The sequence below is a fragment of the Macaca thibetana genome, chromosome 11 (assembly GCF_024542745.1).
Source record: "Macaca thibetana thibetana isolate TM-01 chromosome 11, ASM2454274v1, whole genome shotgun sequence".
Classification (NCBI taxonomy): Eukaryota; Metazoa; Chordata; class Mammalia; order Primates; family Cercopithecidae; genus Macaca; species Macaca thibetana.
Genome location: NC_065588.1, coordinates 121924873 through 121947153, shown reverse-complemented (window position 1 = coordinate 121947153; position 22281 = coordinate 121924873). Strand labels below are relative to the sequence as shown.

At 46.5% G+C, this 22281-nt stretch overlaps 1 protein-coding gene across 4 annotated transcripts in view; it reads right to left on the bottom strand.

Annotated features, from left to right (window-relative positions):
* Positions 1–22281, bottom strand: part of TMEM132B (transmembrane protein 132B) — a 1306862-nt gene that overhangs the window by 127977 nt on the left and 1156604 nt on the right. For all 4 annotated transcript variants that reach the window (XM_050747883.1, XM_050747885.1, XM_050747886.1 and 1 more), the window contains one exon: positions 8962–9148. In XM_050747883.1, coding sequence (XP_050603840.1) covers positions 8962–9148 — 187 coding nt within the window. The remainder of the gene's footprint in view (positions 1–8961; positions 9149–22281) is intronic.

Sequence of the window (22281 nt, the reverse complement as noted above, 5' to 3'; positions counted from 1 at the left end):
GATCTTTTTGAAAGATAATGTGTTTTTTTATCTGCATGTGCAGAGCTGGGCTTTTCAGTTTTAAGAATAGTCGTTGAAGGGTGGACTGTAGCCCTCAACACCAAGCCACCCACGGAAATAAATCTCTAAGCTCAAAGCTCAGTAATTGGGCAGCAAACCTAAAGAAGAGACACCATTGAAGGAAAAAGGAAAATCTGTGCCTTTAGAGGAAAAAAAAAAAAGAAACAAACACATTTGTTAGCATTTCTTAGCCATGGAGAAGGGGCAAAAAGATGATACAGATGTGGAAGATAATGCAGGAAGCATCGCTGTCACCCTGGGTGGCAGCATCCCTCTCCTTAGACAACCCTTTTCAAGATGGGGTTTTTGAAGCTGTTGACCATCTGTGCTGCTCTGCTAGAAATGGAAATCTTAGATACAAACGGTTTCCAGGGTCTAATAATTTCAACTCCAAAACTTCCATCCATTCCATTTTCTCTCTTTTCATTCACTAAAAAATTATGAACCCAGCACATAGTGCTGCTAAGTAAATGTTTGCTGTTCCTGTTTGACTAGATGGGTGGCTGGGTTGGATGGGTGGATGGAAAGGTAGATGTGTAGATGGAAGGGTGGATGGGTGCATAGAAGGGTGGATGAGTGGATGGGCAAATGGGTGGATGGAAGGGTGGATGGGTGGATGGAAGGGTGAGTAAGTGGATGGGTGGTTGGAAGGGTGGATGGGTGGATGGAAGGGTGGATGGGTGGATGGGTGGATGGAAGGGTGGATGGGTGGATGCAAGGGTGGATGGGTAGATGGAAAGGTAGATGGGAGGATGGAAGGGTAAATGGGCGGATGGAAGGGTGGATAGGTGGATGGAAGGGTGGATGGGTGGATGGAAGGGTGGATGGGTAGATGGAAGGATAAATGGGTAGATAGAAGGGTGGATGAGTAGTTGGAAAGGTAAATGGGTGGATAGAAGGATGGTGGATGGGTGGATGGAAGGGTGGATTGGTGGATGGAAGGATGGATGGGTGGATGGGTGGTTGGAAGGGTGGATGGGTGGTTGGAAGGGTGGATGGGTGGATGGAAGGGTGGATGGGTAGATGGAAAGGTAGATGGGAGGATGGAAGGGTAAATGGGCAGATGGAAAGGTGGATAGGTGGATGGAAGCGTGGATGGGTGGATGGAAGGGTGGATGGGTGGATGGAAGGGTGGATGGGTAGATGGAAGGATAAATGGGTGGAAAGAAGGGTGGATGGGTAGTTGGAAAGGTAAATGGGTAGATAGAAGGGTGGTGGATGCGTGGATGGAAGGGTAAATGGGTGGATGGAAGGGTGAATGGGTGGATGGAAGGGTGGATGCGTGGTTGGACGGGTGGATGGCTGGATGAATGGAAGGAAGGAAGAATGAATGAGTGAGCACCTCATCACAGCCGCCTCCCTCTGCCAGCCTGCCTGCTTGGCTACTGCATCAGCCCCACCCTGGTGTCCATGACTGAGTCCCTCCCACTTCCTATCAGGCATTCTCCCAAAAGCTGCATATTTATCTTCATGAAATAGAGACTGACTTGCTACCCAAAAGGTCAACAGCAACCAGCACAATCCAGGATCACACACCTGTGGCAGCAAAGTCCTAAATCATAAGCCTGGGGTTGAATCCCAGGACAGCAGCACCTTCTCAGAGCACTGGGTGAGCTATTCCATGAGTGCAGATGCTTCAACTGCCCACTCCATGGCTGTCACAGGTGAGATTACAAGGCCAGACCCTCATTCTCCCAGCATCTGTGTATGCCACCCAGTTTTAACCAATGGGAAGGAAGGTGCTGTGGCCAACTGGGGCCTATAGGAATGAGTCTCCTCTCCAGGGAGAAATGAGGCATGGCACGGTGGATGACATCCCTGCCCCTCCCTTCCTGATAGTGATGACCCCTGGGCGAGGAGCCCAGCAGGCCTAGGAAGGTGATGGGAGGCTAAGAAGAGCCTTCAGTTGAAACCCTCCAAGCTGCAGCCAAGCACTAGCCAGAGGGGATTTACATTGGGCAGGTTTACTGTGTCACGAGGCAGGAGGCTTGGAGGAGGAAGGCTGGTAACGGTGTAGCTGGGCAGCCTGTGACACTGGTGAGGACACAACCTCCCACCCTCTCTCTGCTCTGCTGCCCCAGAGTGTATGCAGCTCCTCTCACAGTGACACCTCCCACTCCTTACACAGTCACGCTCAGGACAGAAAGCAGGAATGGCCCTGTGCTTCATTCCTTTTTAACAACAAGTTACTATTTTTCCAGACCCTTCGCCCAACTAGGCAACTTCCCCCTGGGTGCAATAATCACAAGGGAAGGGGATAAACAAACCATGATGGCTTAGGCCAATCCAGATGCCACCCTGGGACTGTGGAGGAGTCCAACCTTACCCAGTGGACCAAAGGATGTGGCCACTCAGAGGGCAAAGATCATAACCAAGGCCCTTTTAGCAAGAAGCCTGGGGAGGAAGCAGGAAGTAGGAGTGGCCACTGGCTAAGAGAACACCACTGGCCACCACCCCACTCGCCGAGTATACCACAGGTCCTTCTGTGTGGCTACAACAAAATGCCTGAGATTGGGTCATTTATAAAGGACAGAAATTTACTTCCTCACAGTTCTGGATGCTGGAAGGCCAAGACCAAGGCCCTGGCAAGGTCAGTGTCTGCTGAAGATCTCGTCTCTGCTTCCAAGATGGCACCTTGTTGCTGCATCTTCCAGGGAGGATGAAACACCACGTCCTCGCATGGCGGAAGGGGCAGGCACGGGGGCCTAAGCCGGCTTCCTCCAGCCCTTTTATAAGGAAGCCATCCCTTTGTGAGGGCAGAGCCCTCATGGCTAATCACTTCCCAAAAGGCCTCACCTGGTAATACCACCACAAGAGGGATTGAGTTTCCTCGTGAATTTTGGAGAGGACACATTCAAATCACAACATACAGAACTTCGATGAATACTGGTGGATTCATACATTCTTTGTGATCCACAATAAATGATCCAAACCAATGAATAAAGGATAATTCCAGAACAAAGATCAGACATCCTAGCATAGTATGCAAGCCTACTAGAGTGTTCTGCTGCCCCCTTCTCTGTTCCCCTTATCATCTCCCCTTGGCCCAAACACCAGCCCCAAGCCACCTGCAGCCCCATAAACTCCTATGTTCTTGCTCCTGCTCATCACACACATCGTTCCATCTGCCTGGAACACCCTTCCTTCTTTCCACCTGGCTAATGTCCATTCACCTTCAAGAATTAGATAGCACATTCCTTCCTCCCCTTTCTTCCCTGACTCTCCCAAACAGTAGGAGCCCTCCATGAGCTTCCAGACCCTCTGTGATTCTCTCTCTCTCTCTGCACCCATAATGTGCCCACCCTAAACCCTTTGGCTGTGTCTGACTCAGCAAATCAGACTCCTTTCCACCTCCTTTTCTCCAAGAGGAGAACCCACCATCATCCAACCTGAGGTTGAACTTGTTATACCTTCTCCCAAACTTTGACAACTATACCTACAGATGGCTAGATAACACAATGACAATGACGAAAATTATAACAGTTCAACATTATTGAGTGCATGCAGTATGCCAGGCCAGTGGGCAAACACTTTACCTTAGTATATAATTTAATCCTCACAAAACTATCAGGCAGGCAATGTGATTCTTACAGTTTACAGATGAAGTGGAGCTTCAGAAAGATTGAGTGACTTGCCCAATATCTTGAAGCTAGTAAGCACTGGAGCTCAAATTTCAAACTAGGCAGGTTGACCCAATAGCCCTCATTCTTGACTAAAATGTCTCACTTCCACCTACCTCGAAGGTAATCATAATTGAAATTTTCCCAGGCAAATCAATCGGATAATGAAACTGGTTGGATAGAGAGGATTGTTAAGCCCACATGCCAGCTGAATCTGATCTGGTGCCCTCTCTGGAACACTTTCCCTCTACATACACGACTTTTATATTTGCCTTGATAGTTTAAGCATGTTCATATTCTTTATGGCTCAGTTTATCCATCTGACACCACTGTGAAGTAGAGAGAAGAGGTACTCTCACTTGGAAACTCACACATGAGCAACTAAAGGGAGGTTAGGTGGCCAGCCTGAGGCTACGTGGAGAATGACAGGCCAGCTGGGCTTTGACTTCGTGGTCTCCTCCTCCCAGTCCCAGGATTAGAGGACAGTGATGTGGAACTATGACCAGAGCCCACCCAGCCCCTGTCCCTTGGTTGTCCACATCTCCCCTGTGGATGGGGATGCCTAAGAGACTCATATTCCTTGGTGCTCTGGAAGCTCTGCTCTGGGGTCCTCTGGAAGAGCCAAGCACAAGAAAAGTGCATCCCCGGTGAGGAGAGTAGTATCCCTAGGAGCTTGGAGCTGTCAGAGGTGCCATAGTGACATGGAGGCCAAAAAAGCTCCCAAGGCAGCAGCCTGGGAGGCATCAACTATAAGCTGGTGCAGGCAGCAGCCTGGGGCTACAGCACAACAACAGAGCAGATCATGGGAGGAGGGATGGAGAGCCCTGAGCACCCAGCTTGAGGAAGCTCCAGCTAGAGAGAGCTGGAATCCTGCATAAGCAAGTGTGCTAGGAAAATAACAGCCTCCTCCAGAGATGTCCACATCCTAATCCCAGAACCTGTGAATACGTTACTTGGCATGGCCAAATGTGGCACATATACACCATGGAATACTATGCAGCCATAAAAAAGGATGAGTTTGTGTCCTTTGTAGGGACATGGATGCAGCTGGAAACCATCATTCTTAGCAAACTATCACAAGAACAGAAAACCAAACACCGCATGTTCTCACTCATAGGTGGGAACTGAACAATGAGATCACTTGGACTTGGGAAGGGGAACATCACACACCGGGGCCTATCATGGGGAGGGGGGAGGGGGGAGGGATTGCATTGGGAGTTATACCTGATGTAAATGACGAGTTGATGGGTGCTGACGAGCTGATGGGTGCAGCACACCAACATGGCACAAGTATACATATGTAACAAACCTGCACGTTATGCACATGTACCCTAGAACTTAAAGTACAATAATAATTTTAAAAAAAATTTTTTTAAAAAAGGAATCTTTCCAAGTGTGATTAAGTTAGGGATCTTGAGATGGGGAGAATATCCTGAATTATCTGGGTGGGCCCCATGTCATCACAAAGGTCCTTAAAAGGGAAGAGAAAGCAGGAAAGTCAGAGAAGGTGATACAATGATGGAAGCAGAGATGAGAGTCAGGTGGACCCATGAGCCAAGGAAAGTTGGCAGACTCTAGAAGCTGGAAATGGGACAGAAAAAATTCTCCCCTAGAGCTTCCAGAAGGAACCAGCCCTACTGACAACTTTGCTTTAGCCCAGGGAACCTACTTAGGACTTCTGACCTCCAGAACTCTAAGAGAATAAATCTGTAGGTTTTTAAGGTCATTGAGTTTATGGTAATTTGTGAGAGCAGCACAGGAAAATTAATAATACAGCAAGCAAGAGCTCTCTAGCCAATGGACTCAGGCTATGATGGTAGACATAACCATTCATTCATTTGCTGAGCAAATACTATATACTTGGCACCATGCTGAAGAAACATCCGGCAAGCAAAACAAACATGGCCCCTCCCATCAGGGAGCTTGAAATCCAGTGGGGAGGACCTGCAGTACGCTGATTATCGATTCATGGCCTCTCAGCTCCAAGTTCACCCCTCATTACCTGCTCTGTGAAAATAGATCTGAGCCCTATTTCAATATTTTTGCTTTTCCAATGGGCACAATGTTAGGCTTTGTCAGTAGAGCATGCTGGAGAGACAGTTTGGGAGGAAAGGGTTGACTTTCTGATGCTGAGGCCCTCTCTCTGCAGCTCCTGCCATGCATGGACCTACTCCAGCATTCGTGGCTTTCTTGGTGTCCCACTCCTGCAGTGCATGGTGGCCAGCAGCCCCTCAGAGCTGGCATCTTTCCCCAACGTCCACCTTCAATAGTTTGGTAGCAAGTGCATCACCCTTGTGAACAGCTGTCCCGAGCACTGCAGCGGACAGATTTCCATCAAGCTCTACCCGAGTGCTACATCAGCAACTTGTCTGGATTCAGTGAGCTGTGACCCCAACCTCTCGAGAAATGTTGCTTCCAGGGCATGGGCAGGGGAAACCTCTTCTTTGAGCATTATAGTTCAGCCCTCAGGCTAGTAGCTGCTCCCCATATCTGTCATTCCTATATTCTTTAGAGTTCTCTCCACTTCTAACTAACCAATCCCTCACTATCCCAGTCCTCTGTGATAGTTAACAATTCTCTATGTTAAACTTTCTGTGTTCACATTCTTTCTTATGGCTGGACCTAGACTGAGACAGACAGGACACAAACACTCATATAAATAAGCGTGGATCACAGACAGTGATGGGATCTGCATAAGACAAGGACAAATCAGTGAAAATAGAAAGGGGGAGACTAATTTAGCCATGTAACCAGGAGAGGCCCCTCCACAAGTTGACCTTCAAGTGAAAAGTGACAAGATACCAGCCATAGTGGAGCATTCTGGGCTGAGGAAGCCAAAAGGAAACCTGAGAGGAACGAGACTTGGCATGGCCACGTTCTGAATATGCAAGCTTCTGAGGGACAGGCTGGATTTGGTTCACAGGAGTCAGCATGTAATAAAACCAGCAAGATAATGGCACCGGCTGGAGCCTGTCACCCTCAGATCCAGTCCCTGGCCTTCCTCTGATCAGTTCTGGATCACAGTAGTGTTGACCCCTGAAGATGCTGCTTCCTAAGCTTATGCCTCAGCCAGCAGGATGAGATTAAGTGAAAGACTTTGCAGGATCTGGCAGGAGGGTGGAGGCAGAAGCCAGGTAATTCCTCACCCCACTCCCAGCCCTGCCTCAGGTATATCCTTCGCAACAGTTGAATCTCTCCCACACTCCAGCCCTAACCAGGCTGCTCAAATGTGATTCTAGCTGCAGCAGTGACCCCTAGGTCCTGGGCTCTGGTAAGACCCCCTCCACCCTCACCCTCTGGCCTGGGGGTAGGAGCAGATTCTCACTCTTACTACGGTGCCTGGCTCTCCTCTGTTCTACGTCTGCTTCTCATCTGTTTCATTCCCTGTGTACTTAAGTCCTTGCATTTAAAGCTGCTCTGTTTTAACTACAGAGGGATTTCTGCTTCTCGTCAGACTCTGACAATAGTGAGCCCATGTTTTGTACATTGTGTAGCTGTGTACCCTAGTTCCCTTACTTCATGCAGGGGTGGTCCAGCGTTAATTGCCACTGATCTTTCCATAACTTTCCTTGGAAGAAGGAAAAGAAGAAGGGGAAGGGGAAGAGGAAGGAGGAGAAGAAGAAGAAGGAGAAGGAGAAAGAGAAGGAGAAGGAAGGGAAGTGAAGAAAGAGGAAGAGAAGGAGGAAGGAGAAGGTGGAAGTAGAGGAGGTGGCAGCGATGGTAGCTTCCAAACCCACTGTGAATGGAGTGCTACAGATAAAGCACAGAGCAAAGTGGCAAGGACTTTGAGCAGAGATTCCCCAACCTCAGCCTGATCTAGCTGAGCTGGAGAATTTATAGATGAGTTCCCAGGCACAAGGGATGCAGCTTCATTCCATCTTAAAATCGACCCCATCCATCGCTGTTCCTTAACAGGTACTTCCCCAACTACGTGTGGCTGCCCTCAAACCACAATGTGGGTCAGTGATCACAGGAATGATCTCCGTCAGTCTAATCTTCAAAAACTAAATCATCCTGGAAGCTTGGACTAAAGCACAGATCCATTCATTCAGTCAACAAACATTAACTGTGCCAGCCATTGTGCTAGGTGCAGGGGGGAATGATGTGGACAGAACTGACCAGGATAACCCTACTGTCATGAGTCCCCACCTTCTGGGGAGGAAGACAGAAAATGAACCCTAAATATCAACCAGTGATAATGTCTAGGAAGAGGATAAAACAGGATGATGACAGGTAGAGGGTGATGAGCTGGCAGGGGAGGGAGGGCCAGTTTTAGCCAACAAGGTCATAGAACGTGGCTCCATAAACAGTTGAGTTGGGGAAAAGGACCCGGACGTGGGAAACATAGGGAGAGTGTGTTCCCAGCAGAGCGACACACTCAACACACTTGAGACACTCGAGATTCAGGGACGGCAGAATTAATTGTAAGATGTAGGGTTCAAAGGAGTCTCAACTTTGTTGTTTAACTTGCATGATGAATGATCAAAAGCACCCACAGATTTTTCTAGAGTATCTGGACATGGATCCCACACTTTGGTACCAGAAAGGAAAGTCAAAGCAGTGCAGAAAATGGTTGAACATTTCCAGTGTGGAAAAGGGTATGAAGTAGGTGGTACCCATGGACTTTCTGTCTCCGTGGAATCTCTGGAATTTAGGCTCTGGAATCTCACCTGTGACCCTGATCTCAGAGGTAGCCCCTGAGCTTGACTATGAACATAACTTCAACCAAGCTCAGGGGAAGAAATCCAATCACCTCCAGGCCAGTGAAGCAGAAACACAGGCAGTTCTGTGGACTCTGGGACTCTACCCAGCATAAAGTGGTCAGTTCCCAGCAAGACTCTTTCAGTCCATCTGTATTTTAGAGTTTTCCAATCCGTAAGTTACCTTGGAACCTTCAGGGCAAAGCCAATTGACAAGGGGTCAGATACTTGGCATACAGAGCCACTGTTCCCACCAGGTAACCCTGATGCATTTCAACAAAACTGTTTTCACTCAGTGCAGCACTCAGTTCCTGATATGCATGCAGATTGAGAAAATAAAGAATAAAGGCTCCCCAGAAAACAGTTTCTCAATATCCACAAATGAAAAGGGATTTACACAGTAGACCCTAAATAGTTCCCAAGGAACCATTATGAAAAGCAGGTTGATCAAATGCAATTTAAGTATATTTTCCTTGTTTAAACAGTGTATCAGGTATACGGGAAATAACAGATTATACAGTGCATCATGTTTAAAGAAAACTTCTTTGCGACACTTTCTCTGAAGCCCCCAGATTCCTCACCATGGCGAGCGGGACGATGCCCACAAAGGTTGTCTGGCTGACGAAGATCTCGGAGACGACCAGCTCACTCATGGAGTCCTCAATCGGGTACTCCACCTGCCAGGTAATCTGCTGGGCCCCAGCCAGGTCACTGCTGTTATCAATTCCAAAGTCCACTTGCAAGATCTCATAGAAGGATCCATTTACCCTGGAAAACAAACACATATTACGGTTCCATTTAAAACCTCAGACTCAGCAGAATGTCAAGAATGTAATAAATTGCCACATTCTTATTTGTCAACCAAAAGAATGACTGCCAAGTTCAACAAGTCACATGGCAGTGTTGTCGGAGCCTCATTCACGGGGCCCATCAGCAGCCCACACCTCAGAATGGGCTGAAGATCCGTCTCTAGGGCTCCGTGTTGCAGAAAGCAGGCTGTCTTTCACTGAATGAGTAACTCGGCCAGCATTTCACTTCTGCGGACACCAGGCACAGCTCTCCTTCCCCAGCCCAGGCACGGGCATGCCATAATCCAAGCTCCATACTCAAGAAAGGCCCCCAAGCCATTTCACGTAGCTTCACTGCTCCTCCAATCACAAAGCGCACCCTAGACCTTGGCTATTCCTGCTTCTACTTAGCTGGGGTCTGTAGACCAGTTGTTAAAACTCTCCAAGCTTTAGAATTTGCGGAGAATAGTGGGGACCTCATGGGTGTGTGGAAGCATCAGGAGACTAAGAGTGATAAAGAACTTCACACACTATGTGGTTTAATACATAAACTATGAGCAATGTAAGAAGGTACTATACTGGATTTCTCATTTCACCAAATGGGATTAGAAGTAATGTAAGAAAATCCCACCTGCCTTAATTCATGGAATGACAACATCATATGTGTGTTTGGAGGTGGCAGGGGGCTGAGAAGTTGGTGAATTCTTTAGTATTTAGTATTTAGTGATTCTTAGTATTTGTATATGCAGGGAGCCCCTTGTTATTGGCATGGACTTGTAAATCGCAGGCTATCGCATTGACAAGAAGTCACTGAACAGAGTTAAAACAGAAAGCCGTGCACCACAGGATTGTGAATGACCCTGATCCATCAGCCTGTTTCCATCCCCATGAATCCAGCTCCACCCAGATCCAAGGAAGGCGACGGCAGAGCAGCTGATCCACAAGCTCCGCTCAGGCCTGAGCCACACACACCAGCTGCTCCTTCTCTGCCAATAGGCCTCGCAGGACCAGTGTAGGCTGAGAAGTCTCCTTCTTGCCTCTGGGGGCCTAGGCAAGGTCTGCAGTCTGGGCCCCCAAACTCACAACCTGTGAGGAGTTTTGAAAAAGAACCTGCTGCCTGCTGCTTGTCTAATGGACTCTCCTACCATGGACAGCTCCTCGGCACTGGGACTTCTATAAGAACAGTGGTGGGGAAACCACATCTGCTTCCTTGTAGGTGCCAAGAGGTACCAGAGGAACATTGGAATATGGCCACGGCACTGACAAAACTAAACCACACTGACCTGACTGGTAAGAAATTCTACCCAAAGGGAAACCACATTGGACTCCATATAGAATTGGTCATAGGCAACCTTTTTCCCATTTAGCCAAGATTTTAAGGAACTCTCTGACACCATAGTGCCCAATATGGTGGCCACCAGCCACAAATGGCTATTTACATTCAAATTAAAATAATTGAAGAATAAATCAGGCCGGGCGCGGTGGCTCAAGCCTGTAATCCCAGCACTTTGGGAGGCCGAGGCGAGTGGATCACGAGATCAGGAGATCGAGACCATCCTGGCTAACACGGTGAAACCCCGTCTCTACTAAAAAAATACAAAAAAACTAGCCGGGCGAGGTGGCGGGTGCCTGTAGTTCCAGCTACTCAGGAGGCTGAGGCAGGAGAATGGCGTGAACCCGGGAGGCGGAGCTTGCAGTGAGCTGAGATCCGGCCACTGCACTCCAGCCTGGGCAACAGAGCGAGACTCTGTCTCAACAAAAAAAAAAATAAAAATAATAAATCAAATTTAAATTCAGTTATTCAGTCACAGTATCCTAATTTCAAATGTTCACCAGCCACATGTGGCCCGTGGTGACATGTTGCACAGGGCAGATAGACAACTGCTGACCTGCTTTGCACCCTGGGAAAGTCATTTATGCCCCTTCCACCAACAGCTTCCTCACGTGAAAAATTGGTAAATAACAATAATATTGGTCTTTCTACTTTCAGTAGAATTATGAGGATGGAATGAGGGAGTGGGTGTGTACTCACTTCATGTACCGTCCAGTACTATGAATTCATGCTGTGATGATCTCAAAATCATAGGATACACACAGCTGTGGAAAAGTTTAGGGGCTCCCATGGGCAAACATAGCCAGGTGGTCCCGGTCCCAGCTGAGCCTAAGCTGCATGTAGGTACTTGGGATCTATAAATCTTCATATATCTATTGGTACAAGTTGTTTTGTAAGAAAATGTGTGTTGAATAGGAGTTTCTGAACTCAGGAGGGGACTGAAAGTGTGCACACATGGGACCCCCTTCTGCACCAGGGGACCCCTAGTTACCTGGGTATCTTTAGTGAAAGGCAAAGAGAGCAGAGATGAAAAGCTGAGTTTTTAGCTCGGTTTTCAGATAGAGTCACTTCCCTGTGCCCCTGCCACTTTCCATCCACCATATTCCAGCCTAATTTCTCTTTACTGGTCACAGAAATTCTCCACGAATCCATCTGTTCAGTCACCTCCTATACAAGATGCTTGGTCCTGTCAGATCAAATTTTCAACTTCTCTTTGGGCTGCACCGTGCTTTGTAACCAGAACTAGGGAGCTGTTTCCAATACCTCCCGGGTTCTTAGCATTCCGTAGACCACAGAGAAGCTAATGCCAGGGAAACGAAGATCCAGTGAGAGGAGAAATGAGCTCTGTCACCAGCCATTTCATCCTGAAAAATCAACTTTCTAGTCCTGGGGTAAAAAAAAGAGAAGTGGCCAGTCTTTGGGCAAAGTGGGTAGGGTCTGCATGACAGGGTCAGCCCCTCTGACTGTGGGCACGTCCTGCTCCTCTCTGACTTCCCAGCCTGTGAGCTGGACCAGCTGCAGGAACCTGCCCGAGTCCAGCAATGAATGGAATAAAAATTAAGGCAGAGTCACTTTTATGTAAAGGTTTTTTTAAGTCATTTCTCTCAATCCAGAGAAAAGAGGTCTTATACTTTTAGGTAATGGGCATGCTTGCTAATGATCCCATTTCTACTAAAATGAGTTCATAATTGTTAATTTGACCTGTTCTTAATCTAGTCTTGATAAGCCTTTCAATTATCAAGAAGTGTTTCATGATTCTCAGCTTAATAATTACAACCGCCTTTCAGGAATCAGGATCAGCATTTCAGCCACGAGACATTCATTAGGCAATGTTTCCTGCAGTGGGAAAGGATGCATGTGAGAGTGCGATAGTGTGTGTGTGTGTGAGTGTGAGAGTAGGATAGTGTGTGTTTGAGTGTGAGAGTGTGAGTGTGTGTTAGTGTGTGTGATAGTGTGAGTGTGTGTGTATGAGAGTGCAATAGTTTGTGTGTGTGTGTGTGATAGTGTGTGTTAGTGTGTGTGATAGTGTATGTGTGTGTGATAGTGTGAGTGTATGTGAGTGTGTGTATGAGTGTGACTGTGTGAGTGTGAGAGTGCAATAGTGTGTGTTTGTGTGAGTGTGAGTGTGAGAGTGTGTTAGTGTGTGTGATAGTGTGTGTATGAGAGTGCGATTGTGTTTGTGTGTGGGTGTGAGTGCGATTGTGTGTGTGTGATAGTATGTGTTAGTGTGATAGTGTGTGTGTGAGTGTGTATGAGAGTGTGATAGTGTGACAGTGCAATAGTGTGTGTGGTGTGATAGTACATGTGAGAGTGTATGTGAGAGAATACATGAACATGGGGGTATGGGAGGGTGTGGGAGTGCATAGGAGTGTGGGAGGAGAATGTGTGCATGTGTAAGTGTGTGCCAGCGTGAGCGGATGTGCAGCTCTGTGTGTGAGACAGAAATAGGATACGTGCGTGTGTGTGTAAATGTGTGCATGAGAATGTGTCTATGAGTGTGTCTGTGTGAGAGGGAGAACGTGTGGATGTGTGTGTGAGAGAATGTGTGAATGTGTGTGTGATACAATGTGTATTTGTGTGAATGTGGAAGAGATAATGTGTAAATGTGTTGTGTGACAGAATGTGTGAATATATGTTGTGTGAGTATGAGAGGGAATGTGTGTGTGAGTGTGGGAGACAGAATGCATGAATGAATGTGTGTGTGTGAGACAGGATGTGTGAAGGGGTGTGAATGTGTCTATGTGTGTGTGAATGTGTGTGTGAGAGAACACGTGTGTGAGAATTTGTGTGTGAGTGAATGTGTATGTGTTGATAGCATGTGTATTTGTGTGGATGGGAAAGAGATAATGTGTGAACGTGTTGTGTGAGAGAACAGAGAACGGGTGAATATGTGTGAGAACGTGTGAATATGTGTTGTGTGAGAACATGTGAATGTGTTGTGTGTGTGAGAATGTGTGAAGGGGTGTGAATGTGTCAATGTATGTTTATGAGCGTGACAGAATGTGCGTTTCTGTGAGAGAACATGTGAATGTGTATGAGATAATTTGTGTGTGAGTGAATGTGTGAATGTGTGTGTGTGCAAGACAGAGAATGCGTGAGTGTGGGAGAGAGAATGTGTCGTGTGTGTGTGTGTCTGCATGTGTTTGTGTCTGTGTGGGAGACAGATGTGTGAATGTGTGTTTGAGTGTCTGTGTGTGTGTGTTTGTGTGAGTGTGCCTGCCTGTGTGTATGGGAGAATGTGTGAACGTGTGTGTTTGTGTGTGTCTGCGTGTGTTTGTGTCTGTGTGTGTGTATGTCTGCACGTGTGAGTGTGGGAGAGAACGTGTGAACGTGTTTGTGTGTGTCTGTATGTGTGAGTGTAGGAATGTGCAAATTGTGTTTGTGTGAGTGTGTCTGCGTGTGTGTGTGTGTCTGCGTGTGTGTGAGTGTACCTGCATGTGTGAGTGTGGGAGAGAGAACGTGTGAACGTGTGTGTGTGTACGTGTGAGTGTAGGAGAGAATGTGCAAACGTGTTTGTGTGTGTCTGCGTGTGTTTGTGTGAGTGTGTCTGCATGAGTGGGTGTTTGTGTGTGTCTGCGTGTGTTTGTGTGAGTGTGTCTGCATGAGTGTGGGAGAGAGAACGTGTGAACATGTGTTTGTGTGTGTCTGTATGTGTGAGTGTAGGAGAGAATGTGCAAACGTGTGTGTGTGTGTGTGTGTGTGTGTCTGCCTGTTAGGAGGAATCCGACGTGGAGTGGCCACACTGCTTGACTGTTTCTCCCTCAAGCTGGCGCACACACCTTCCTTCCAAAAGGACTTGCCTCCCAGACGCCCTGTTTGCCATGAAACCTCCCCTTCCATACAAGCTGAGCCTCCTCTCTGGAGGCCTGGGACCCCAGAGGAGAGGCTGAGGCACCTTTTAGTGCACAGTGTGGCTGCAGCTCAGCCATGCCAGTCAAGAAGAGGAGGAGGAGCCATGGGGCAGCAGAGAGAGACGGGACACCCAAGCCAGCAGCGTGTCCCCAGGACCACATTCGGCTGTTTCTCAGTGCATCGCTCATGATCACAAGAGTGACTGCTTCACAGGACCAGGGAAGGGAAGGAGGGATCAGAAAGGTGGGAGAGAGGAAGAAGTAACGAAGAGTGGGCCGGTTCGAAAGCTCAACTGTTCTCCAGCAAGTTGTGTTATTTGCATCCATTATTTTTTGCAAACGTCTGGATGGTTCTGAGCTACCAGGCAGAGACGGCAACACTTTCCCCACACGGGAATTCTAAAACTGGGACAAGAGAAGCTGTCTCCCGTCTCGGGTCTCTGTTTTTTCTCATGAGACTTTTTCTAGGCATTAATTTTTAAGATGACCAAAAAGCAAGGTAAACACTGAGTGATGATTACACTGAACAGATGTCCCAGGATAGGATTTGCTGGTGCCTCTCAGGAAATACAATGGGAGACAGGGACCTCTGACTCCTCCTCTCGACCATGACCTCCATGAGGACACAGATGTGCCTGTATTGTTGCTGCCCTGACTGTAGAGCTGACACAGCACCTGAAAATTTGTAGGAGTTCGATGAGTATTTGTTTAATTCTTTGAACATACTTAGAAGACCCAATAGGATATCCTGTAACACTCTGGGGCGGGGGGGCACATGGCATTTGCATTCTGAGAGACAAGAAGCGACCAGCCAGCAGAGACTTGAGCCATATTCTCCTTCCAGGCCGTAAGTCTGTCTGTATACTCTGCTTAGAGAGGACACGTCTGTCTTCGCTACTGACCACAGTAAGTTCCTCAAAGGCCAAAACCTATTATAACACCATAGTCACTACAGCTCCTGGCACATTATTCACTAACACTTATTTGGCATCCCCCTGGTGTGTTGGGCACTGAGATTCATTAGTAGACAAAACAGAAACAGGAAAATAAAAGACCTCGTAAAGACAAATGCTATCATGAACACAAAATAGAAGAACTAAAGTTGCTTTAAGAATTAAACAAAATTCTTCAAATTTTAAAAATTTTTTTAAAATACAATTTAAAAATGGTCACCTTAAATTTCAAAATAGAATATAAATTACAAGAGACAATGGAAGGGCATTCTGGAGTAAGAAGCTGACACCTGAGCTGAGAACTGAAGGGCAAGTAGAAGCCAAGCAGATCCTCAAGTGTTTGTTGAATGAATAAGTCTATTTTAAGCTAAAAAAAAATTCATAGGAAAACTGTATCCCAAACCATCAGCATGAACACAAGGTGCTCAATAAAAAAGAGCATCCTTCAAGCCTTTGCTTCAATGCTGCCAGCTCAGTGAAGCCTCCTCTGACCACCCCACTTAAAATTCCATTCTCATCTCCACAATTCCAATCCCCTTGTCCGGCTCTAGCTTTTCCATGGCTTTTATCTTCCAACATACTGTTATTTATTGATAATGTTGATTCTCTCTCTCACTGTCTCTCACACACACACACACACGCACACGCACATACAAGTATGTGAGTGCCTGCTTTGTTCACGAATGTATCCCCCACACTTAGAAGGCTGTCTGGGACCTAGGAGATGCTCATTAAACATCTGTTGAATGAATGAATGAGTGTTAAACACAGCTTGAGCAGGTCTCAGAAGAGCATGTGCTGAGTACAGCAGAGCCTCTGAGCTGCAGGTGACTGGAGACAGACCTGCGTAGGCGGGCAGGCCACGGAAGGCTCCCAGGGAGGCTGGGCTGGGGCTGAGCTTTGAGGACTGGGTTTGCACAACAGGCAGCTGCCACAGCCCCACTGCGTGGGGTCCCCTCATCACCCCTGTTTCCCCTCCTGACATCCTTCCCACTCCCTGAGTCCCCACCAACACTGGTGTCCTGGAGAGGAGAGCACATTCCTGCTTACGGATCCCTTCAACAGACCAGTTTGTCTCCCTGCCTCTCATTCAACCTTTCTTTCATCAGGAACTAATGGCTGGCTCTCAGAATGGGGCATAAACAAGCCGCCTCCTTCGGCAGTTTCATAGAATCCAGGCACCACCTCCTCGTTTCCGTTTTGTCAAGGGCAGTTCTGCTTTCTCTGAGTATCCTCTGAAAAGACTAGTCAGGCAGCGGTTGGCAGTCAAAGGTCTAGAGGTTAAAAATATTTAAGGGCCACTAGTCTAAATCAGGGACTTATCTTTTAGGACTCAAAACATTCTCTCATTATTGGTTAGATTTTCTGACTTCCCACCATCAAATTGCTGTATAGAACTTAAAAAAAAAAATCTAGGACTGTGCCAACCGGGCATACTCTAAGAAACTGGGTTCCTTTGTGGCATTTCTGGCCAATGGGGAAAATTAAATAGAAATCCCAGAGGTTGCAGCTTCCTATGACTGAGCTGCCCACAGCCAGAGACATACGTTGCTTAACCATCCCCCCATCATGTTTTACAAAATTTCAATCAGCTGGCAATGTTTTTAAATATGGAGAATCTATACCCCCACAAATAGTAATTCTGGCTTCTCTGGAGAAAGTTAGGCGCACTATTCCACATTCCCATGTGGTAATAACCAGCTGGGGCAGAACACTGTCCCCTTTATTGGGGTTGAAACTTTCCAATAGGCCTGAGCCACTTTACTCACTTATTATGTCCCCCAAGTCCCTGCGGACATTTGCGATCTCTGAGAAAACACACTTGGTTTTGAGCTCTCTAGTAGACACCTTTTGCACTGTGCTTCCAGTTCAGCAATAATTCCTCATTCTCCTGAGAATTCACGTACCTATTTCCACTCTTACCCTTGTCCATAGGGCGGGACATGGCATGACCTTGTGAGACCCAATCTCTAGCCATGGGCTGGACTTGGTGGTGAACCCTCACCTCAACTGGATGAGGGACACTTCCTAGGAACGTGATTTCCAGCTAGGAAATTTGGAATTTGGGATGCTTTTTCTTTTTTTTTTTTTTTTTTTTTTTCCTCATTTTGAGACAGAGTCCCGCTCTGTCACCCAGGCTGGAGTGCAGTGGCGCGATCTCAACTCACTGCAAGCTCCACCTCCTGGGTTCACACCATTCTTCTGCCTTAGCCTCCCAAGTAACTGGGACCACAGGCACCTGCTACCATGCCCGGCTGATTTTTTTGTATTTTTAGTAGAGACGGGGTTTCACCGTGTTAGCCAGGATGGCCGTGATCTCCTGACCTCGTGATCCGCCCGCCTCGGCCGCCCAAAGTGCTGGGATTACAGGCGTGAGCCACTGCGCCCAGCCTGGGATCCTTTTTCAAGCAGAGATGTGAACTCTAACCAGCTGTGCAGTGACCTCTTCTACCAAGCGGACTAAGAACTGAAAAAAGAGATCAGAGTGAAAAGGACAGGGTAGAAGTTAGAATAAATATTTCCAGAGTTTCTGGTAAATTTGTACTTCCTGGTTGCAGTTCCTGGAACCCACTACAATGTTTTTCTTGGGTTCCATGAAACACCTACATATCCTTATAGTTCATTCCCCCCAAAAGGTGAAAACAACCCAATTTTCTATCAAGCAATGAATAGATAAACAAAATGTGGTATTTCTATACAATAGAATATTATTTTGCCATAAAAAGAATTACTGATAAATGCTGCAATACAAATGAACCTTAAAAGCATTATGCTAAGTGAAAGAAGCCAGTCACAAAAGACCATATAATGTATGACTCTATTGATACGAAATGTCCACAGGAGGCAAATCCATAAAAACAAAAGGCAGAATCATGGTTGCCAAGGACTGGGTTAAGTGGGGGAATGGGAAGTGACCGCTACTGGGTACAGTTTCTTTGGGGGTGACAAAAATATTCTGAAATTACAGAACGCGATGATTCCATGACTTTATGAATATACTAAAAATGACTGAATTGTTCACTTTGAAAAGATGAATTACATGGCATGTTCATTATACCTCAATTGTTTTTAAATATAAGGAAATGAGAGTAAAAATCAAGTTGCACAAGTATATGAATGGTATAATACTTTTTATAAAAACTAGAAAGATATGCAATAATTCTTTCTATAGTTTATATTAAAAACTGCAAAAAACATGCATGGTAATGATAATGCCTACCTCAGAGAAGAGAGAGAAATAATTTTCAACAAGAGGTACTGAGGGTTCCAATTATATCTGTAAAATATATTTCTTTTAAAATTTGAAGCAAATAAACCCAAATAGCAAGAGTTAATAAAGTTGGGGGTAGGTGAATGAGTGTTTGTTATATTATTTTCTATACATTTCTCTAATCAAGAAACATTTTACATAAACATAGAAGATCACCATCTTCAACTCTGTCTTGTTTGGTTTCTTCTGCTTTTGTTTAAATTTCAAATATATTTTTCCATTGTAAATATTCCAAAACCTCTCCATCTGACTCCTAAGTCAGCACATAATAAGTCGGCCAACCCATTGCTCCACTTCCCAAACACAGGAAAAGGGTGTTAAAGTCTTCTTATTTTTCTCTTTTTAAAATTTGTAAAGTACTTTGCAGACTGGCATGAATGGCCTTATTTTTGCTTACCAACATTTTCCCAGAGCTGAAAACAATAAATCTTGATAATGAGCAAACAGTTGAGGCACCTCCACTTTCTCGGCTGCCAAACCCACGACGATTTCTCACACTAACAGCTCACCCTTACTTCCAGCTTATCTGATTTTATCAGCATCACCGTGACAAGCCCAGAGACAGCTAAGACAATTGCCACAATTTTTTTTCCCACTGCCTCTTTCTGACAACATTCCAAAACCCTTCCAGCAAATGATGGCTCAGAAATCACCTTACACCAGGTTCTTAAATACAACTTTTCAGAATCGTCTCTGTTTCTTTCTATTACCAACCTGGAGGAAAACGCTTGTTACATAAAAAATGGACAATGGATTTCTCAGTGAAAACCATTTCTATTCAGGTCTCCTTAAAGAGAAGAGGCAAACCCATGCTGACGGACATAAGAAATCAGATGACAGACTCCAGACTCCAGACTCCAGGCACGGAGGATGCAGGACCGAATCTTGTTACTGTCGTCTGGCTCCTGGGGCAAATGTTCGCGGCTTTGCCTCAGAGTGGAACTGGGGGTCTGATTTTGATTCATAACATAATGTTAACTTTTGAATAGATAATCCATTCCTAGGATGTATAATTCAAAAAGTATAAAAGAACAGTCTTCCTTCTACTGCTACCTCTCCAGACTCCCAAATCCACTCCCCGCAGCCAACCCAAGTTATTCTTTTCCTTATTAGTCCTGCAGAGATATTTGATGCACCTACAGGCATGAAAAAGTGTAATACTCTGCCCCATTTTTACACAAACGTGCACATTATACACTCTGTTCTGCATCTAGAACATTTGATCTCCAGCCCAAAGGGAAAAGAGAGGCCTAGTTGTTCTCCTCATTAACTATGGAATGCCTTGGCCTGGAAGCGATGACCAATCACAAGGCCCAATCTGATCACAGGGCCAGCAAGGGCAATCCTCCTGCACACCCAGAGGAGAAGTGGTGAACAGTACCCATAACTAAAACGCCAGGAAGCCCCGGCCCAGGCAGGTTACACAGCTACAAAGCGGAGCATCCAGGACCCACCACACCTCTGAAGCCACAGTCCATGTTGGCGAGAGACTGAATGTAACATTTGTGCATTCATACATGCACATTTACTGAGTGACCACTAGGTCCCCAGCCCTGAGCCAGTTATATTTCCACAGGGGGAAAGTGAAGATCAGAGTCACACACAGAAAACTCTAATTACTGGCTGGGTGTGGTGGCTCACGCCTGTAATCCCAGCATTTTGAGAGACCGAGGCAGGCGGTTCACTTGAGGTCAGGAGTTCAAGACCAGCCTGGGCAACATGGTGAATGAAACCCTGTCTCTACCAAAACTACAAAAATTAGCCAGGCATGGTGGCGTGCACCTGTAATCCCAGCTACTCAGGAGGCTGAGGCAAGAGAATTGCTTGAACCTGGGAGGCAGAGGTTGCAGTGAGCCAAGATCACACCACTGCACTCCAGGCTGGGTGACAGAGTGAGACTGTCTCAAAAAAAAAAAAAAAGAAAAAAGAAAAGAAAACTCTAATTACTTTTCAAAGAGTCTACTTCTGAGTGGAAACCTTCTCCTGTCGTGTTGCACAGGACTACTCTGCATCTCTACTGGGAAGGGCCTCATTAGGTGGGGATCCTTCACATGCCTAATAGGCAAGTTGACTCCACCAAGTGGAAGCATCTGCTAATGAGACCAGGGTCCTGAGGTCATGCCGTATGCACGCTGGTTAGCTAGATTTTCCCAGGTGGCCATGGAGGGCTCCTATAAGTCCAGGACCCTGAAGGGCACTCTGGTTACCAGGGGCTAGTTGGCAGCTGCAACTGCGATCAGTGCCAGTTTTTTCCCAGACCTGGTGTCTTCCCTGCTGAGGTACAGGAGCAGCATCAGGCACAAAGGATTACACAGGGCTCCCTATTAAGGGGACTGTAACAATGAGATGACCAGGGCTTTGTTCGTGGCTGACCTACAAAGATCGGGCCCAAGATGAGCTTCCTGCAGAACGCTAGATCAGAACACTAGATCAGAAGAGTGCTCACAGTCACCTAGAGCAAAACGTAAAGGCCGCAGATATTTGATTGTACTTAGTAGGAGAATGTACTACTCTCAAAGGGATGGAGTCAGAAGGTGCAAAGATCATGAAGTTTATTGCGGTCTTCCCCATTAAAGGCAACTCCATCCATCCTTCCAGTTACTCTGGTCAAAATCTTGGTCGTCCTTAACTCTTCTCTTTCCTTAATAGTGCATGTGTAATGTGTACAGAAGGCCTGCTGGTTCTACCTTAAAAATATGTATTTTTTAAATACCTCACTCTAACTGCATCTACTACTTCTGCCCTAGGCCAAGTCACCCTCACCTCTTGCCGGGGCGACTGCAATAACCTGCTACCTGATCTCTCTGTGCCCACTGTCACCACCGTTCCCACACTCTCTCCTCTCCACCCAGCAGCCACAGTGCTTCTGTTAGAACTTAAGTCAGACATTCTTCTCGCTTCTTTTCAAAGCCTTGAGGAATTCTCATCTCACATAAAAGGCAAAGTCCTTACAAAAATCTATACACAGCCCCTTAGCTGTATGTCCAGATACCTCCCTAAACACTTGTCCCCCACTCTCTCCCTGCTCACTCTGCCTGAGCCACAACGGCGCCTTTACTGTTCCCCCAGCTCCAGCCATGCTGCTGCCTGAGGGCCTTTGCACTAGCTCATGCCTCTACCTGGGCCACTCCTCCCTATGACAGCTACACCATCCTTGGCCTTGCCTTCAGGACTAGACTCAACAGCTGTCTTCTCAGTGGTGTCTTCTTTGATGATCCTGCTGAAAGACCCATCTCCTATCATCCTCCCTGCCATTTCTCAATAGCACCATCAAACATACTCTATTTTATTTATTTACCTTTCTTTGGGCTATTTCTATTCACTAGATTGTAAGCCCAGTGAGGGCAAGGGTTTTGTCTGCATTTTCCCTATATTACCCCCCAGTGCCTAGGAAAGTACCATAGTAGGCACTCCATAAACATATCATGGATGGATGGATGAATGAATGAATGAATGAGTGAATTAATGCACGCATAATCTGTGAACCTCAAAGTAAAGACACTTCAACATGACACCCCTTTGGCTTCCCTAGATTGTAATGTTTTCATCCTTGTGTCTGAGGTTTCATTCATGTCCAACCCTGACTAGGTCTACACAGGCACCACTCATCTCCCATTCTTCCAATTTCAATATTCATCTATGGGCTTCTGCATTACCTCCCATAAGAACAGGAGGAAATTCCTGTTTGGCAATTTTCCTGCAAAG